We start from the raw sequence: 13,941 nt of genomic DNA on the forward strand, positions 1-13,941 counted from the left end.
TTAGCATCTTTCATTGTATGCAACATGACAACACAGATAAATGAATGGTCTGTGACATCAAATCAAGAGCTTATTATTTAGTTGGATACAAAATCCTTTCATTGACAACTTACCAAAAGGCATGTCTGTCCTAACTGGGTAGAATCTTTGTAAACCAATTCATGATATCATTGAGGGAACTATAATCCCTTCCAAAAAGTGCTCTTGAGCTTGCTGCTTTAAGAGTAGTGGCCAATGTACTATACATTATCTTCTCAACTGCAATCTTATGATTTTACTAGTCCAACAGAGCAGTGGCAGATAATATATTTTAAAATCTCTTTTTTTACTGTTGCAATACTTGCTGAATCTGGTGGCGGGTCTCCTCGCAAATAGAGTTGTGCTCAGGTAGAAGATATTTTGAGATATATCGTTATGTTGCTGTCTGAGAAGTGGAAGGAGATGCTAAAGAACTGCGACTAAGCAGCATTAGTGACTTTAATGGTTTTTTATGCTGAAGTGTTTAAAATATCATAAAAAAGCTTACCTGTGGGACAGTGGTATGCTAAGCATTGTAGCCTTTGCTAATACCTCATTTCAAGTGAGGACGTTGGGATATAGCCTTTTGGAAAATTTCTAATCAGTAACTTAGAGAGGAATGATGGCTAAAGCTGTTTTCCAGATCTGAAGAGGGTATTTTATCTATGTTGGTATTATCTATCAGCTGAATCTGTGATTTCCTGATGGGATATCTGGATCTGTTACTCCCTATACTGCCATCTTCTCCAGAAGAAGTGCATGAGCTATAACTTCTTAGAAAAGAGGTGGGATGCAGTGCTATTGGTAACAGGGCACCAAAAATGGCGGAGGAATTGCAATAGGAACTGTCTGTAGATCAGCTGGGATAACAGGCTGGGGACCATTTGTGGTACCACATGTGGAACAGTTTGAGGTATGGATTCAGATGCTGCCAGAGCAACAGTCCAAGGAGTACTCAGAGGAACTGAGTGAGTGGTTAGGTAGGCATACATGAAGTAGACTGTCCTAGAGCTTGAGAAAGGTTGTCCAGTATGATTGCAATACAAATTCTTTTCCTTGGTGAACCTTCTGCTGAAGGTGTCTATTTATGCTCTCTTGGTGCATAAATGCAGTGGATCCATCGGCAGAACTCATCCCCAAAGCCAAAACGGCAAAGAGCCGCAAAGAAATAGGGCCAGTGAATGCGATCCAATGCCTTTTCAGCAACTATAGAGAGGAGCAAAGCCTCCCTCCCGAGATCTTTGCATTTTACCAAAATATTAGGAAGGCACTTGGTACTATCACTGCATTGATGCACCAAAATAAATCAAGCTTGGTCCGGCTCGAATAAACCTGACAAGAGTGGATTTAAGTGATGTACCAAGATACCAGTAAATAGTTTAGCATCTATATTCAATAAAGAAATGGGTCTATGAGACCCACATCGAGTTGGGTATTTGCCGGGTTTCAGTATAACTGAGATTGCGGCTTCCAGCCTAGAGGGCGAAACAGAGAGCCAGGGTCTGTGAATGAATTATACAACTGGGTAAGTATGGTTGCAAGCTCTTGCAGAAAACCTTGTAAAAGAGGGCACCAAAACCATTAGGTCCTGGGGATTTCAATAGTTTCAGGTGGGAGAGTGCCGAGATTATTTCGTCAATTCCTATTAGTTGGTCTAAAGCTTCTCGCTCGGCAGGAGGAAGGGTAGTGAGTTTAGCCTCAATAAGGTAAGGAATAGGGTCTCCCTGAGGGCCATCCACTGTAGAATATAGAGAGCCATAAAAGCACCGGAATGCAGAGGCAATCTCTTCATCGGAGCGAGCAGTAAAATGAGGTCTCGAGGGACTCTCCCTGATCGTACATGCAAGGGTTTTGCTGTGAAGACAATGAGCTAGCATTCTCCCGCACCGATTTCTGTCAAGATAGAATGCATGTTTGAGGCGCACTAAGGCGTATTCTGCCTGATCGAGATCAAGATGTTTAAAGAGGAGACTCTGTTTCTCTGGCTCTATAAAAACCGTTGGGGGTGCCCATCCGCTTATGAATGGCCTCAAATTCGGAGACCGGTTTCTCTAAGATTAACCGCTTATCTCGGATTTTCGGGTTCTCAGCTGCTGAGAGAGCAATACGTTCTCCTTGAACTACAAGTTTCAGGACCTCCCAGACGGAGGATAAAGGGACCTCGCCAGCATTGTTAGCCCAGCGGTAGTTGGTAATCAGACATTGAATAAAGTTTACTGTCGCTGGGGACTGCAGCAAAGAGTCCCTGAGATGCCAATGAGAAGGCTGTGATTGAGTCCTGTTGATTTGAATGGATAGTTAAAGGGGGGTATGATCTGATAGCGAGGGAGGGTCAATGACAGCTTCCAAAACGAGGTCCAAGAGCGTCGGGGTTACAAGGAAGTAATCTATGCACACATAGGTTATATGGGCCACTAAGTAAAATGTATAGTCTCTAAACAGTGGGTGAAGATGGCGCAAGACATCTTGTAATCCACAATTTGACATCCACTGTAATCCTGAAGCAGAAAAAAGCTCCACTTTGGTCACAGCAATGCCTAGGTTAGTGTCCATTACTAAGTTCAGGTCACCCCTGATCAAGATGGCGGAATCTGGGGACCGGAGGACGAGAGTAAGGGAATTTAGGATGAATGATTCCTGAGATTCAGCAGGTGCCTATATGTTTACTAAAGTAAAATTAAAGGTACCCGATTTAAGTCTGACTGAAAGAAGACGCCCCTTGACTTCAAAAACTGTATCTAGAATCTCCCCTTTAAATCCAGAGGAAAATAGGGTGGCCACCCCTCCCTTCTAGGAGAGGAAAGAGGACCGGATCTGGGGTGGGAATCACAGGAAGTGAATTCAAGGTGCATCTTTTGAGAGTAGGTGTGTCACCTGGAGAAGACCAATTTCACTGGTGGACTTTTCTACAAGTGAAAGCCCAGCAGACCGTTTGATGGGACTGTTAAGGCCCGCACATTGAGGGTGGTTAGCTTAAGAACCTGGAATGCGAGCAAAGGAGAGTTCCAGATCGTCCAGGCTAGGGACCAGAGACTGGCCAGTATGGAGGAGCAAAAGAAAAAGGAAAACCCCAACAAAAAAAACTATCAAAAAAGAACATACAAAATATAAGTTGAACAATTGAAAAGATCCATCATGGCTGTGTGAATATGCGGAAATGTGAGCCAGATTTGGGCAGGGAACAGCAACCATAGGCACAGGAACGGATGATGCCCAAGGAAAGGACAGCAGGTCATCACTTAGATCGAGGTGTTCAACGCCCCCGTCCCCGCCAGTTAGGTGCCCTTCTGCAGTACGTAGTAGTAGTATGGGAAAGAAGGTACAAGTAGTTCAGGATGTGTTGGATTTGTTAGTGTCTTCCATCAACGGCTTCAGGACTGATTGTCTTTCTTGAGCCATAGTAGCAGGGTCTGGTTTCGTAGTTGCGCTGGAGTTACCAACCCGCCACCAGCGGGAGCGTTTAGGAGCCAGGCAATCTGGTGAGGCGGTGCGATAAGGATTCTCGGGAATCGGTGATACCTAGTACATTGCATGCCTCAGCTAGAGATCTAAGTTTATACAATTTGCCCTCACTGCAAAATATAAGGTGGGCAGTGACGGGGCAGAATTTCTGTATTTCTGGAGAGTGTTAGCTGTCAGATCTTGGTATAACACTGGAGCGTGTCCTTGAAACTGAAAGGGCCTCCATACCTTATGAAGAATAGTTTCTTTCCATTGAAAATCGTGCAGACAGACTAAGATATCCACAGGCGGTGCTTTATCTGATCTGGGCAGGTCCATGTGGTGAACTCAGTCTATTGTGATTTCAGTATTGTCCTCCGGGGTGCCCAGGATGTGCCAGGACAGGGCCTTGACATATTCTCTCAGATCACATCCTTCGGCCAGAGTGGGGACCACTTTAATGCGGATATTGTTTTGCCTAGGGGGATTTTATAAATCTTCGGGATGGGCCTGAAAATTGAGGTGTGGGTCTTTTAACCTGAGAACTTCTTGTTGGAGCCATTCTACTTCATCACGGGACGAGTCGACGACCTCCCCCAGGTCACTGCGACCTTTACAAAGATCAGCCAAGAGATCTCTTTTGACTGCTTGTAAGTCATCACAAAGTGAGGCAAAAAGAGCTTCTAGAAATGATTTTGTCACTGGGACATCTGGGTCATCCGACTCGGTGTGAGGATTCTTAGCGAGCATAGGTGTCTTGTCTCCCATGTCACTCCCAGTGGGCCTCGTTAGCATGTACTTAAGGGAGCAATCCTTCTTTGTCCTGGCAGAGGATATGGCATATACTGACCTCTTTGAGTGCAGTAGTCAAGAGATATCCCCTTACACATCAGCAGGCATGCCCCAAGGCCAGAAACAGGTCGGTGAGCCGCAGGGACCCTCCGACAACAAGGTAGCACACAGAAGGTAAGCAGTTGGAAAACTGCCAAGGTCAGGGACCGCCCGACGCAGAATCTTAATGGGGGAGCTCCTTCACAACCCACAAGCCATAGTTATGAAATCAGAAGGGCGCTCAGAGTATCAACAGACTTCCAGGTGGTTTGACAGACTAAAAGTCCCAGCAAAGATCACAGCTTCCTGTAGGAAATGTTGCCAGCTCCGAGGGAGCTGCAGAGGCGTCAAAGGCAATCAAACCTTCCAAGGACAGGATCCGGTGCTCTGGAGATGAGGAGTCGCTCAGTATGGGACAGACCCAGGAGAGCAGGGTATCAGACGTGCCAGACTACAGTCCAAACAAATCTCCCTTAAATCAGCCGGCAAGGCCCAGGAGTAGGCCTGCAGGTATAGGGGCAATGGGAATCTGTGAAGACCCAGTGTTGTGGGGGCGACACCTGCAAGCCCCAAAGAGGAACGCCCCCAAAGCGTCTTGAAGGTACTCAAGAAAGAGGGGGCCCCCCAAAACGTCAGTTCGCTTCAAAATGCCCAGCAGGAGTCACTGTATATGGGGGTGGGGGAGGTTTAAGTGACACAAAGCTAGCCGCCCTGGGTCTGTGCCTGATAGCAGTGGGCCCCATCAAGATTTTCAGGGCCACAGTTGTAAGGCAGACGCCGCCCTGGAATCCACGTTGGCCGGTGCCGGAAAGGGCCGAGACAGGCCGCCAGGCCCAAGCACAAATCAGTGCCACCATGCGGCCGCCTAGTGCGGCCCTGCAACACTAGAGAGCTGCCGGCTTCCTCCTCCTCTAGCCCACTGGGGCTCTCCGCATTGATGATCCAGGAGAAAGGGAGGAGAGGGAACTCAGAAGAGCAATCACCCTTGTCCAGGCTAGAAAGCAGTACCAGGCCCACTGGGCCACACACACCATGTTCACTCATGGGTCCATCCAGTTTCAGCCGCCCTCACAACAATGCCAGAACACCACTGCACTTCACCTCCTCTGCGGTAGTAGCAAGGGCCACGCAGTCGCAGCAGAGGCGGCGGCGCGGGACAGCCTCTGGCTCACGGCACAGCTAGGAGACCCCACAGAATGCCGTCAGGCCGCTTCCTATCAGCCACCTCGGGCAGCCACCTCAGCACCACTAGGCACGCTGTTCGCCCCTGAACAGGGCTGGGTGGTCCGTCTACAGGAACGGGCAGATCCAGGTGATATTCGGTCTCGGAGGTCAAGGGAGGTGAGAAAAAAACGCAAGGAAGGGTGCTGTAGGCTATAGAAGCGGCGGGGACAGAGAGACTGGGAAAGAGTTTCACTCATCTGCAATCTTGGCCTCGGCCTCTGCTAGAGTAGTTTCAGAGGTGATTTGGAGATTTTCTGTTTAAAACTCTTTAGTGAAATTGTAAAATAAAATGCTTGGAGTTAGGCAGAGTTCATTTACAGGGTAAAATAAAACAGATTTAAGAAGAGAGATTTCTTTTGTAAAAAATGTTCAGGACCCTACACAGAGGCAAAGATATTTGGGGTTCTTGGATATCAGCAAAGATCCCATGATAGGAATCTCAGTTCCATTTCCATTTTATCCATGCTATGCTTTCTGGCTTTATAGGTATTTGCTCTGAATTCTCTCAAAAAAAGAGATATGTTTACGATGTAGTTAACTTCATTTCCTGCTAGTGAATGGGAACCAAGGTTGTTGCTAATATCAGGTATAATATGAATTGGTATTTGTATATTATTCATACTTAGTTATTATGTCACTGCATTTGGGCCGGGCCTTACTGTTAATGTTTTGCCATGATGCAAAGCAATTGTAAATGTACACATCACGTGCCGATGTCAGTGTTACATCTGCTGTTACCTCCAATTGACTTGATGCACGCTTTATAGACCTTAGCCCTTGGTGAGTGGATGCAGCCTGGTGCTGCCTGAGTAATTGTCCATGTTAGTATACCTGCTGTCACTGCAGTGTTAGGATGCCAGTTAAACTGAATGGTACAAACACCAGTAGGCCTTTCCCTCTAGTTCAGATTCGATGTTGGTAAACCTTCCAACGTTTTCAAGGCTACGATGCTAGCCAAACTGCGTGGCGTACCATGCAGTTCTCTTTTGGTAAGATCCAATGTTGCCCTCATTTTAATTTGTCTCTGCTTAATTTCTGCCTTTCCTGTGACTGCACGTCTCTTTCACCAAACGACCTCCCATTAATGTCAATAGAAGCAACAATATTCCTTAGACATACCTTAGGTGGGAGTCCTCCGCGATATGCTGGCCAGCTGCACGAGAAGGCAATCGGACGGCCTGTGGCAAGTAGAGCCCTGGACATCCTGGAGTACCCTAAGAAAAAATCAAATATGTATCAACCGTGTTTCAGGAAACGAAAATGTCATATTTCACTGTTTGCAGTACTGTGCAAGTAAAAGTTAGAGAACAGCTATTTGTACTTACATGTAGTTGAATGAAAACAAAATTATCCATATTTTAAAAACTGGAAGTAAAGGCCAAATGGAGCCTCAAATAGGTTGAGGAAACCTAGTGCTAATTTCAAACTGCACCTTTAAGAAATTCAAAGGTAGCAGGCCTATCTTCTGTGAAGTGCAGGGTCTGTGAGGGAATGCATGTTGGAAGAAATACTGTGAAAGGATCATCCTCTGAAGACTTTACTTCTGATCTTTTGGAAATCACATGGAGGGAGGAGGGAGGTTTGCAGATACAGAGAAAATACCCAACATTTCATCTTTCACTATTATGGGATTCTCTCTTATACCCGTAAAGAATAAGTTACTTACCCACGGTAGCGATGTATCTGGTAGAGACAATTCTAGCCACAGATTCCTTAACGTAGAATTATCCCCAGGCGTGAGACTGGATCCGTAAACATTTTTGCCACAGCATTTCCACGTGCCAGGGGCAGTACCACGTGACCCCGCCCTGACGTCGTCCGCGGAAGTGACGTCAGCGAGGTCACATAACCCCCCCCCCCCCCCCGGCGGGTTTTCTAGGGAGAATTTTTCCACGACAACGCGGAGCCATCACAAACAAAACTGTGAGGAGAATATGGTAACAGTGTGCAAAAAAAGCAGATAAACAGAAAGGAAAGAAACGAAAGGTGAGGAGCAGCACCATTTGGAAAGGTGCCAGGCACTGTGGTACTGAAAGTAATAGAAGTGAAAGATCAGAGCACCGCTCCGAGAAGCAACCTTACAAGTGAACGCGATATCCTCCCTGGAGGCAGAAAAAACATGTGAAAAATGTCATAGCAGACGACAGAAAGTCTGCAACCACAATCTATAACAGTGAAAGGGTAACAAGTCCGGAACAGATGAGTAACGACAAATTACCCCAAGAAAACACCATCAAGGAGGGTCGTATCCCTGTAAAGAGCTAAGGGCTGAGGCACAGCCAAGAGACCCCAACTCAGAGGACTTCAGAGGAGTCAGAAACCCCAAGCATTAAAAACGGGAGAAGATTATGAGTAGGCCCCACACTGGAATAACCAGGGTGTAGGAATGCAGAAGTACACATGAACCTACCGTCCAATTATCAGAAAGGAAAGAGTGGAACAAATAAACAGAACAAAGCATCCCACGAGGGAGGAAATGAAAGAGGGCACTCGTAGAAGACAAAACCACCCAGAGGGAGGCGAATGCAGAAGACCAAGCTGAAGATCCTCGCAGAACGGGGAGGAAAGGCGGGCCGTGGAGGAATCTGTGGCTAGAATCGTCTCTACCAGATAGATCGTTTCCGAAGGTAAATAACTTGTACATCTGATAGAGACTACTAGCTGCAGATTCCTTAACGTAGACTAGATCCCTAGCCATACTCAGAGGGGAGGAGGGTCTGCGAGAGAAAATTCACCAGCTTGGAAGAACACAGGGCCCCAACAGGGGATATGTGATTGGGACAGGAAGGACGGCCCAGTCCCCACCAAGCAGAAGTAAGCAAGAACAAGGAGAAGGAAAGGCCAGGATACCACAAGCCTACCCGAGGGGCAAAAAGCACTAGCCAGAAAACCCAGAGGGACAGACGGCACCAAAATAGTACCAAGGAAGAAAAGAACCACCCGCAAGACCCAAAGAGAAGAGGTGGAAACGGCGGCAGAGCCCGCCTCAGGAGAACACACCCAGCGAAGGGGACAGCTGAACGGGCAGCAGCCCCTAGGCAGGGGACAAGGCAGAAACGGCCCCACAGCCGAGAAGCGCATTTGTGAGAAGGAAGACACAGTCGCACAAAGCTCCAGCAGAACAAGGGGCAGGAGCACACGGGTACACGCTGAGGCCCACGGAGGAGGACCATAACAACCAGACATGCGCAGCAGGCAGCTAGTAAGTACTACGAAGTAGTGTGCCCAGAACAGCGGCCCCGGGTAGAAAGAACATGTAATACAGACCCAAATCTGTCAACCAGAACCCAGGAGAACACCAGAAATGTCCCAGCCCCCCTGGGCCACCAGGCAGAGGACCAGGCCAATACATCGGACAACAGGGTGGAAACACCACGACACAACGGCATAGACGGCATGACAAGAGTCAGTCTGGCGATCCAGAGGCCGAAGAGGGAAGGTAGAACGCACAGAAGCAGATATCCCACAGGAACAAAGGGCAGAAGAAAAAGAGGGAACGCACCAAGCAGTATACAGTGACGCCAGGAAAAGCGAGGAACCGGAGAAGGTATCCACACCCGCAAAGCTTAGGACAGAGCTATACAATAGCCAACAAGTACCCCACATAGGGTATGACACGCCCCAAAACAAAACAGGGGTACACCTCTTAGGGAATCCTAGCAGAGATCAAGAACATAAAATACCTGTGGATATCACTGCAGGCGGCTTACCAATCAGCCCAAAAATACACAGATGGTCCAACCTGAGGACATATACGGCTTCACTAACAGCCAAAAAACACACACCACAAAAGCTGAAGGGCTGTACCAGCAGCCAAAAGTACAGAGGGGCCGACGGAAGGACCCTGAAGGCATTCTAAGCCACACACAGCACACAGACGGGCCAACCGAAACACGAGGCCCAGAGAGAAAGATGGGATAAACGCCTCCCCTCAGACACCTGAGGGCCGACAAGCCGAAGCTTACGGAAGGGGAGGAGGACGGAGCCCTGCAAGGAGTCATTGAACGGCGGAGTCCACATGGATGTTTTATAAAAGAACCCCATCAAAAGGCAGGTCAACAAGATGCTCCCGAATATTCTCCGGAAATATGCTATCCCACAACCAAGCATGGCGGCGGAGGGCCACAGAACTCACCAACATCCAAGGCCGAACGGAGAATAAAGACAGCTAACTCCCAACCATCCAGCACAAGGTGCCGCAGATCAGCGTGGACACCTTCAAGGGAGATGCGAGACAGAAGGGACTCCGTGGAATTCCATAGGCCAGATGTAGCCCTGGCCAACACACAAAGTGTGTTGAGCGCACGCAGCGCACCACTAGTGGACGCGAAAATGTTACGCCCCCAGGAGTCCAACCACCAGGCCGCCCGTGACGGAGGGAGCAACACTGAAGGCAAGGAAGGAAAAGCAGTCTGCAGGACAGGGCACTGAGCAGAAGGGTGGGAAACAAGACAGACTGGATCGTGCGGGGCAGGGTGGAGAGGGTGGAGGAGCGGCTGAGGCACCAATAATAATAATAATCTTTATTTAGATATAAAACATATCTTTAAAAGAATTTACAGTTCACAGGCTGACCAAAACTTCTAGAAAATAGCAACACAGATATTGATATAAAAACACAATCCATTTCCAATCGTTAAAAAAACAGGGATTTTGTCTCATAAAATGTTTTTAGAATCACAAAAGTTAAAACAAGGCACCAGCTTACATTGATTATCGCCAGATTATTTTTGACCTTGCTAAGGATAATGCCAGTTTTTACTGATTACGATGAGAGAAAAAGGTTAAGCACTTTAACATGGCCTCCTTAAGTTAAAGATGTAATATGCTTGCTGAACAAGTTTTGTAAATTTTATATTTAGCACTGTATTTTCCGGATTTACAGCTGCCATGATGGCTTGCCTGCAAGTCCGAACCCCCAGCCTGTTCCATTCTAATTTTAGTCCGGACCTACGTTCTGCGTTAAGGGCTGGGCAGAGGCAACTTACATGCAACATGGTTTCCGCTGTTTTCCCACACCCTCTACAGGAAAGATCTTCCGATGTACGTCGCCATGGTGGGAGGTCCTGCAAGAAACGCCAGTCGCCCATTCGGATGGCAATAAAGCCGCGTTTCAAGTATAATGGGTATGTGCTGGCCATATAGCAAACTGGGTCTGGGTGTCTGTAGGAATTTATCATGGCCCAGGCATGACTACGTTTTAGAAAAAGTGCTTTGTCAGTAAGACAGGAGGTCATTCTCACACATTTTTTAATAGCTTTTTTAAAAGCTATCTGGCCTGGGTTTAGAGCCCACAGGTCGCTTGCTGACATTTGCTTAATGGCATCTGTGAGAAGGCGTCCATACAAACCCCCCGGGTTAATCTGGCTGATTTCTTGCCAGACAAGGGATTCTAAAGTGCCTGGCTCAGCTTGCCTTAACTTGTGACACAGGTTAAGGTATGTCCCATTGGCAGAGGCCTCGTAGTTTAACAGCCCCATCTCCAACCTTATCTGTGCTGCTGAGGCGTTATTTGGCAGCCGGAGCACCCTTTTATAAATTTTGGTTGTCTGTTGGTTCAGGGTTGTGTTCATTTTGCCACAAAAAATCTCAATGCCGTAGGATAAAGTAGGGCCAACCTTTGCTCTCAATACCTCCAAGAGGGGAGCCAAGGTTGGACCGGAAAGATCTTTCGCAAGTTTACCTATTGAGACCATCAGGGTCACTGCTTTGGCTCTGATCTCTCCTCGCTGTTTTTTGTAACCACATTTTGAGTCCAGGTGGACGCCTAGGTATTTATAGGACTGGCCAGTTTCTAGACTGACATTATTGAATGACCAACCGCCCCCTGTATGTCGTTTCTTGCCGAATGTAACTACTTGCGTTTTCTTTAGGTTAACCTCGAGTTGGTTGTTGAGGCACCAGATTCCCCGTAGCAGGACGCCCCCAGAAGAGAGTTGTGGAGCGAAGCTTCAAATGGAAGAAGCGGCTCCCCTCCACCAGAGCCCGGTGGAGAACCTCCAACAAGTGGCCCGTTGGGATTGGAGCGACCAGGTTGCCCATTTGTAAAATGCCGGTGGCCGTGGAAATGGCCCGGACAAAGGAAACACTCGCCTCCGTAGGGCATTGTGGGGGCAAGAGCAACTCTTCCGTGGGCGAAGGCTGCAAACTAAGCCACCCATCCCCGTGCCCTGCCGGAGGAAGAAACGGCCAGCCCCTGAAGGATGGAAAACCCATGGACGAGTGAGGGGCCTGAGGGGCCTCCAGAGAAGGCAGAAAAGCCTGCGGGGCAACCAACTGCGAGGTGCGGAAGAGCAAATCCGGCGGTTCTGGACACGGAGATGGCGTAGAACCCGCCCTGGAAGCTGCCGGTAAAAAGGCAACAACGCGGCATCTAGTCTCTGGTGAAGAGGAGACAAGGAGACGACAATCCTCCGGAGAGGAAGGAACCTCCGGAGAAGAGTCGATGATCTGACGTCGGGACAGTGCCCGGGGAGTCCGCAATGGGCACCGACTCGACCTCGATCTGCGCCGAGGTGTTCACCATGGCTGCCGAGTCGGCCTCCACCACCACGTGCCTCACAGGAGACAGGGGCGGGGACAGCGCCGAAGTGGGCAATGAATGGCACCGAAAAGGCACCGGCTCGACCTCTGTCGAGGCAGCCGCCTGCGGAAAGGACCGGGAGGGACCCGGGGAGGCGCACTGGGTCCCGGCCTCCACCCGTGGCGCTGTCAAGGTCGGGGAGGAAAGGCGTCAGCGCCGGAAAGGCGTCGGCTTGGCCTCCGATAAGACAGCCGCCTTTCCAGAGGACCAAGGGGGACTCGGAGACGAGCCGTAAGTCCCGGTGACCTCCTGCAACACCACAGGGAACCCCGCGGGGCTTTGCGGTGAGGCGGGGCGCCATGGGTCGAAGAGGGGAATCCCGTGGGCCCGCACCTTGACAACACCACCCCTCCAAAACCTGAAGCCAAACTCGTCGGCTCCGGGGGCAAATCCGTCCGCGAGTACGCGGAAGGCCCGCGCAAGGCGAGGAAACCGCAGATGTCTCAGGAAGAGGAGGGGGACCCAAAGAAGCCTGCAGAGCTGTAGCGTTGGCCTTCATTTGGGCCCTTGTCACCCCAAGGCCAGGAAACGGCGGATACGGGGGCGACGGGCGAGGGCACACATCCCGAGTAGAACCCGCGCCCTCGGTGACAAGCTGCAGGACTTACTGGCGGGCAAGCGACGCCCGTGGGGTGAAAGACGATGTCGCAGCCGGAATCGGCCACTCCTGGACCCCTCCGAGGTAGAGGACGGACGCTGTGATGAGACCGATCTGGACAATCGGCCGAAAGCAATTTCATCCGGCACTCCCGTCGGGACTTCGGCTTGAGATGCTAACAAGCGTCGCAGTCCGTAGATTCATGGTGCTCCCCCAGACACTGCAAAGAATGCATTTTTATGAAAATAAAATATGAGCCAATGTACTGTTGTGTGAGTGTACTAGATAGCTAAGGGATCTAGTGGCTATAGCTTGGGCGGCCCCAACAACCATTCGTGGTTGAATTACGTGAATCAGTGTGCCAAGGAAATATTTGTTCTTACTGCTCGCTCAGACACCACATACAAATAGAGTGGGGGTCCGTCGCCGACATCTGACGCGTACAAGAAGTACATGCCTTGAAACCCGAAGGCATTGTACACAGTTCCCAACGCAAAAGCGTTAAAAGAGGCCTGAAAACAGGTCAAGGGAACACACTCCGGATCGGCGTTGCACGCGGAAACAAAGGAAACTGATGTCAGCGTGCCGGGGTGGGGCTTATGTGTCCTCGCTGACGTCACGTCCACGGGCGACATCAGGTCGGCCCCGGCGCGCGGGGATGCTGTGGCAACATTTTTTCCGGATCCAGTCTCACACCTGGGGATACGTCTATGTTAAGGAATCTGCAGCTAGTAGTCTCTATCCGATCAACAGAATAGGAAGCTACTAAAAGCACAGCGCCGGGCAGGAAAGGAATTAAATCTCAAATAAGGAAGTATGGCCCACCATGGTATGGGTCCTGGAGGCAGAGTTAATGCAGTACATTTTGGTTAAAGTTTGGATAGACCTCTAGATTGCTGCTTTGCAATTATCTGGAATGAGAAAATTTCTCATTAAGGCTGTGATAACCACTTTACCCCAATCAGAATGCACTCTAGGCTTACCCAGAAGAGGTCATTTAGCGTTCTGGTACCATATAGTTAAGCAGATAATATCCACCTCGTTATGGTTTGCTCAAATGAAGCCATCATAGTTTGAACCACTTCAAATTTTACAGCTGTGTTTATTTTACTAATGTCTTTGTTCTGTCCAAGTAGTATTTTAAAGCTCTCTTCATGTATATGGTATGGTAAACTCTTCGTACCACAGAGAAATGGTCCAAAAAGAAAGAAGGAAATTAAATTGTTTGGTTGACATGAAAATCTGA

The 13,941-nt window shown here is 48.9% G+C and overlaps 1 protein-coding gene across 1 annotated transcript in view; it reads right to left on the reverse strand.

Annotated features, from left to right (window-relative positions):
- NAGA (alpha-N-acetylgalactosaminidase) overlaps positions 1–13,941 on the reverse strand; it is a 509,595-nt gene that overhangs the window by 244,430 nt on the left and 251,224 nt on the right. Inside the window, exon 4 of the mRNA XM_086958456.1 lies at positions 6,634–6,728. Coding sequence (XP_086814582.1) covers positions 6,634–6,728 — 95 coding nt within the window. The remainder of the gene's footprint in view (positions 1–6,633; positions 6,729–13,941) is intronic.

This window comes from Lissotriton vulgaris, chromosome 1_1 (assembly GCF_964263255.1).
Source record: "Lissotriton vulgaris chromosome 1_1, aLisVul1.2, whole genome shotgun sequence".
In the NCBI taxonomy this organism is placed as follows: Eukaryota; Metazoa; Chordata; class Amphibia; order Caudata; family Salamandridae; genus Lissotriton; species Lissotriton vulgaris.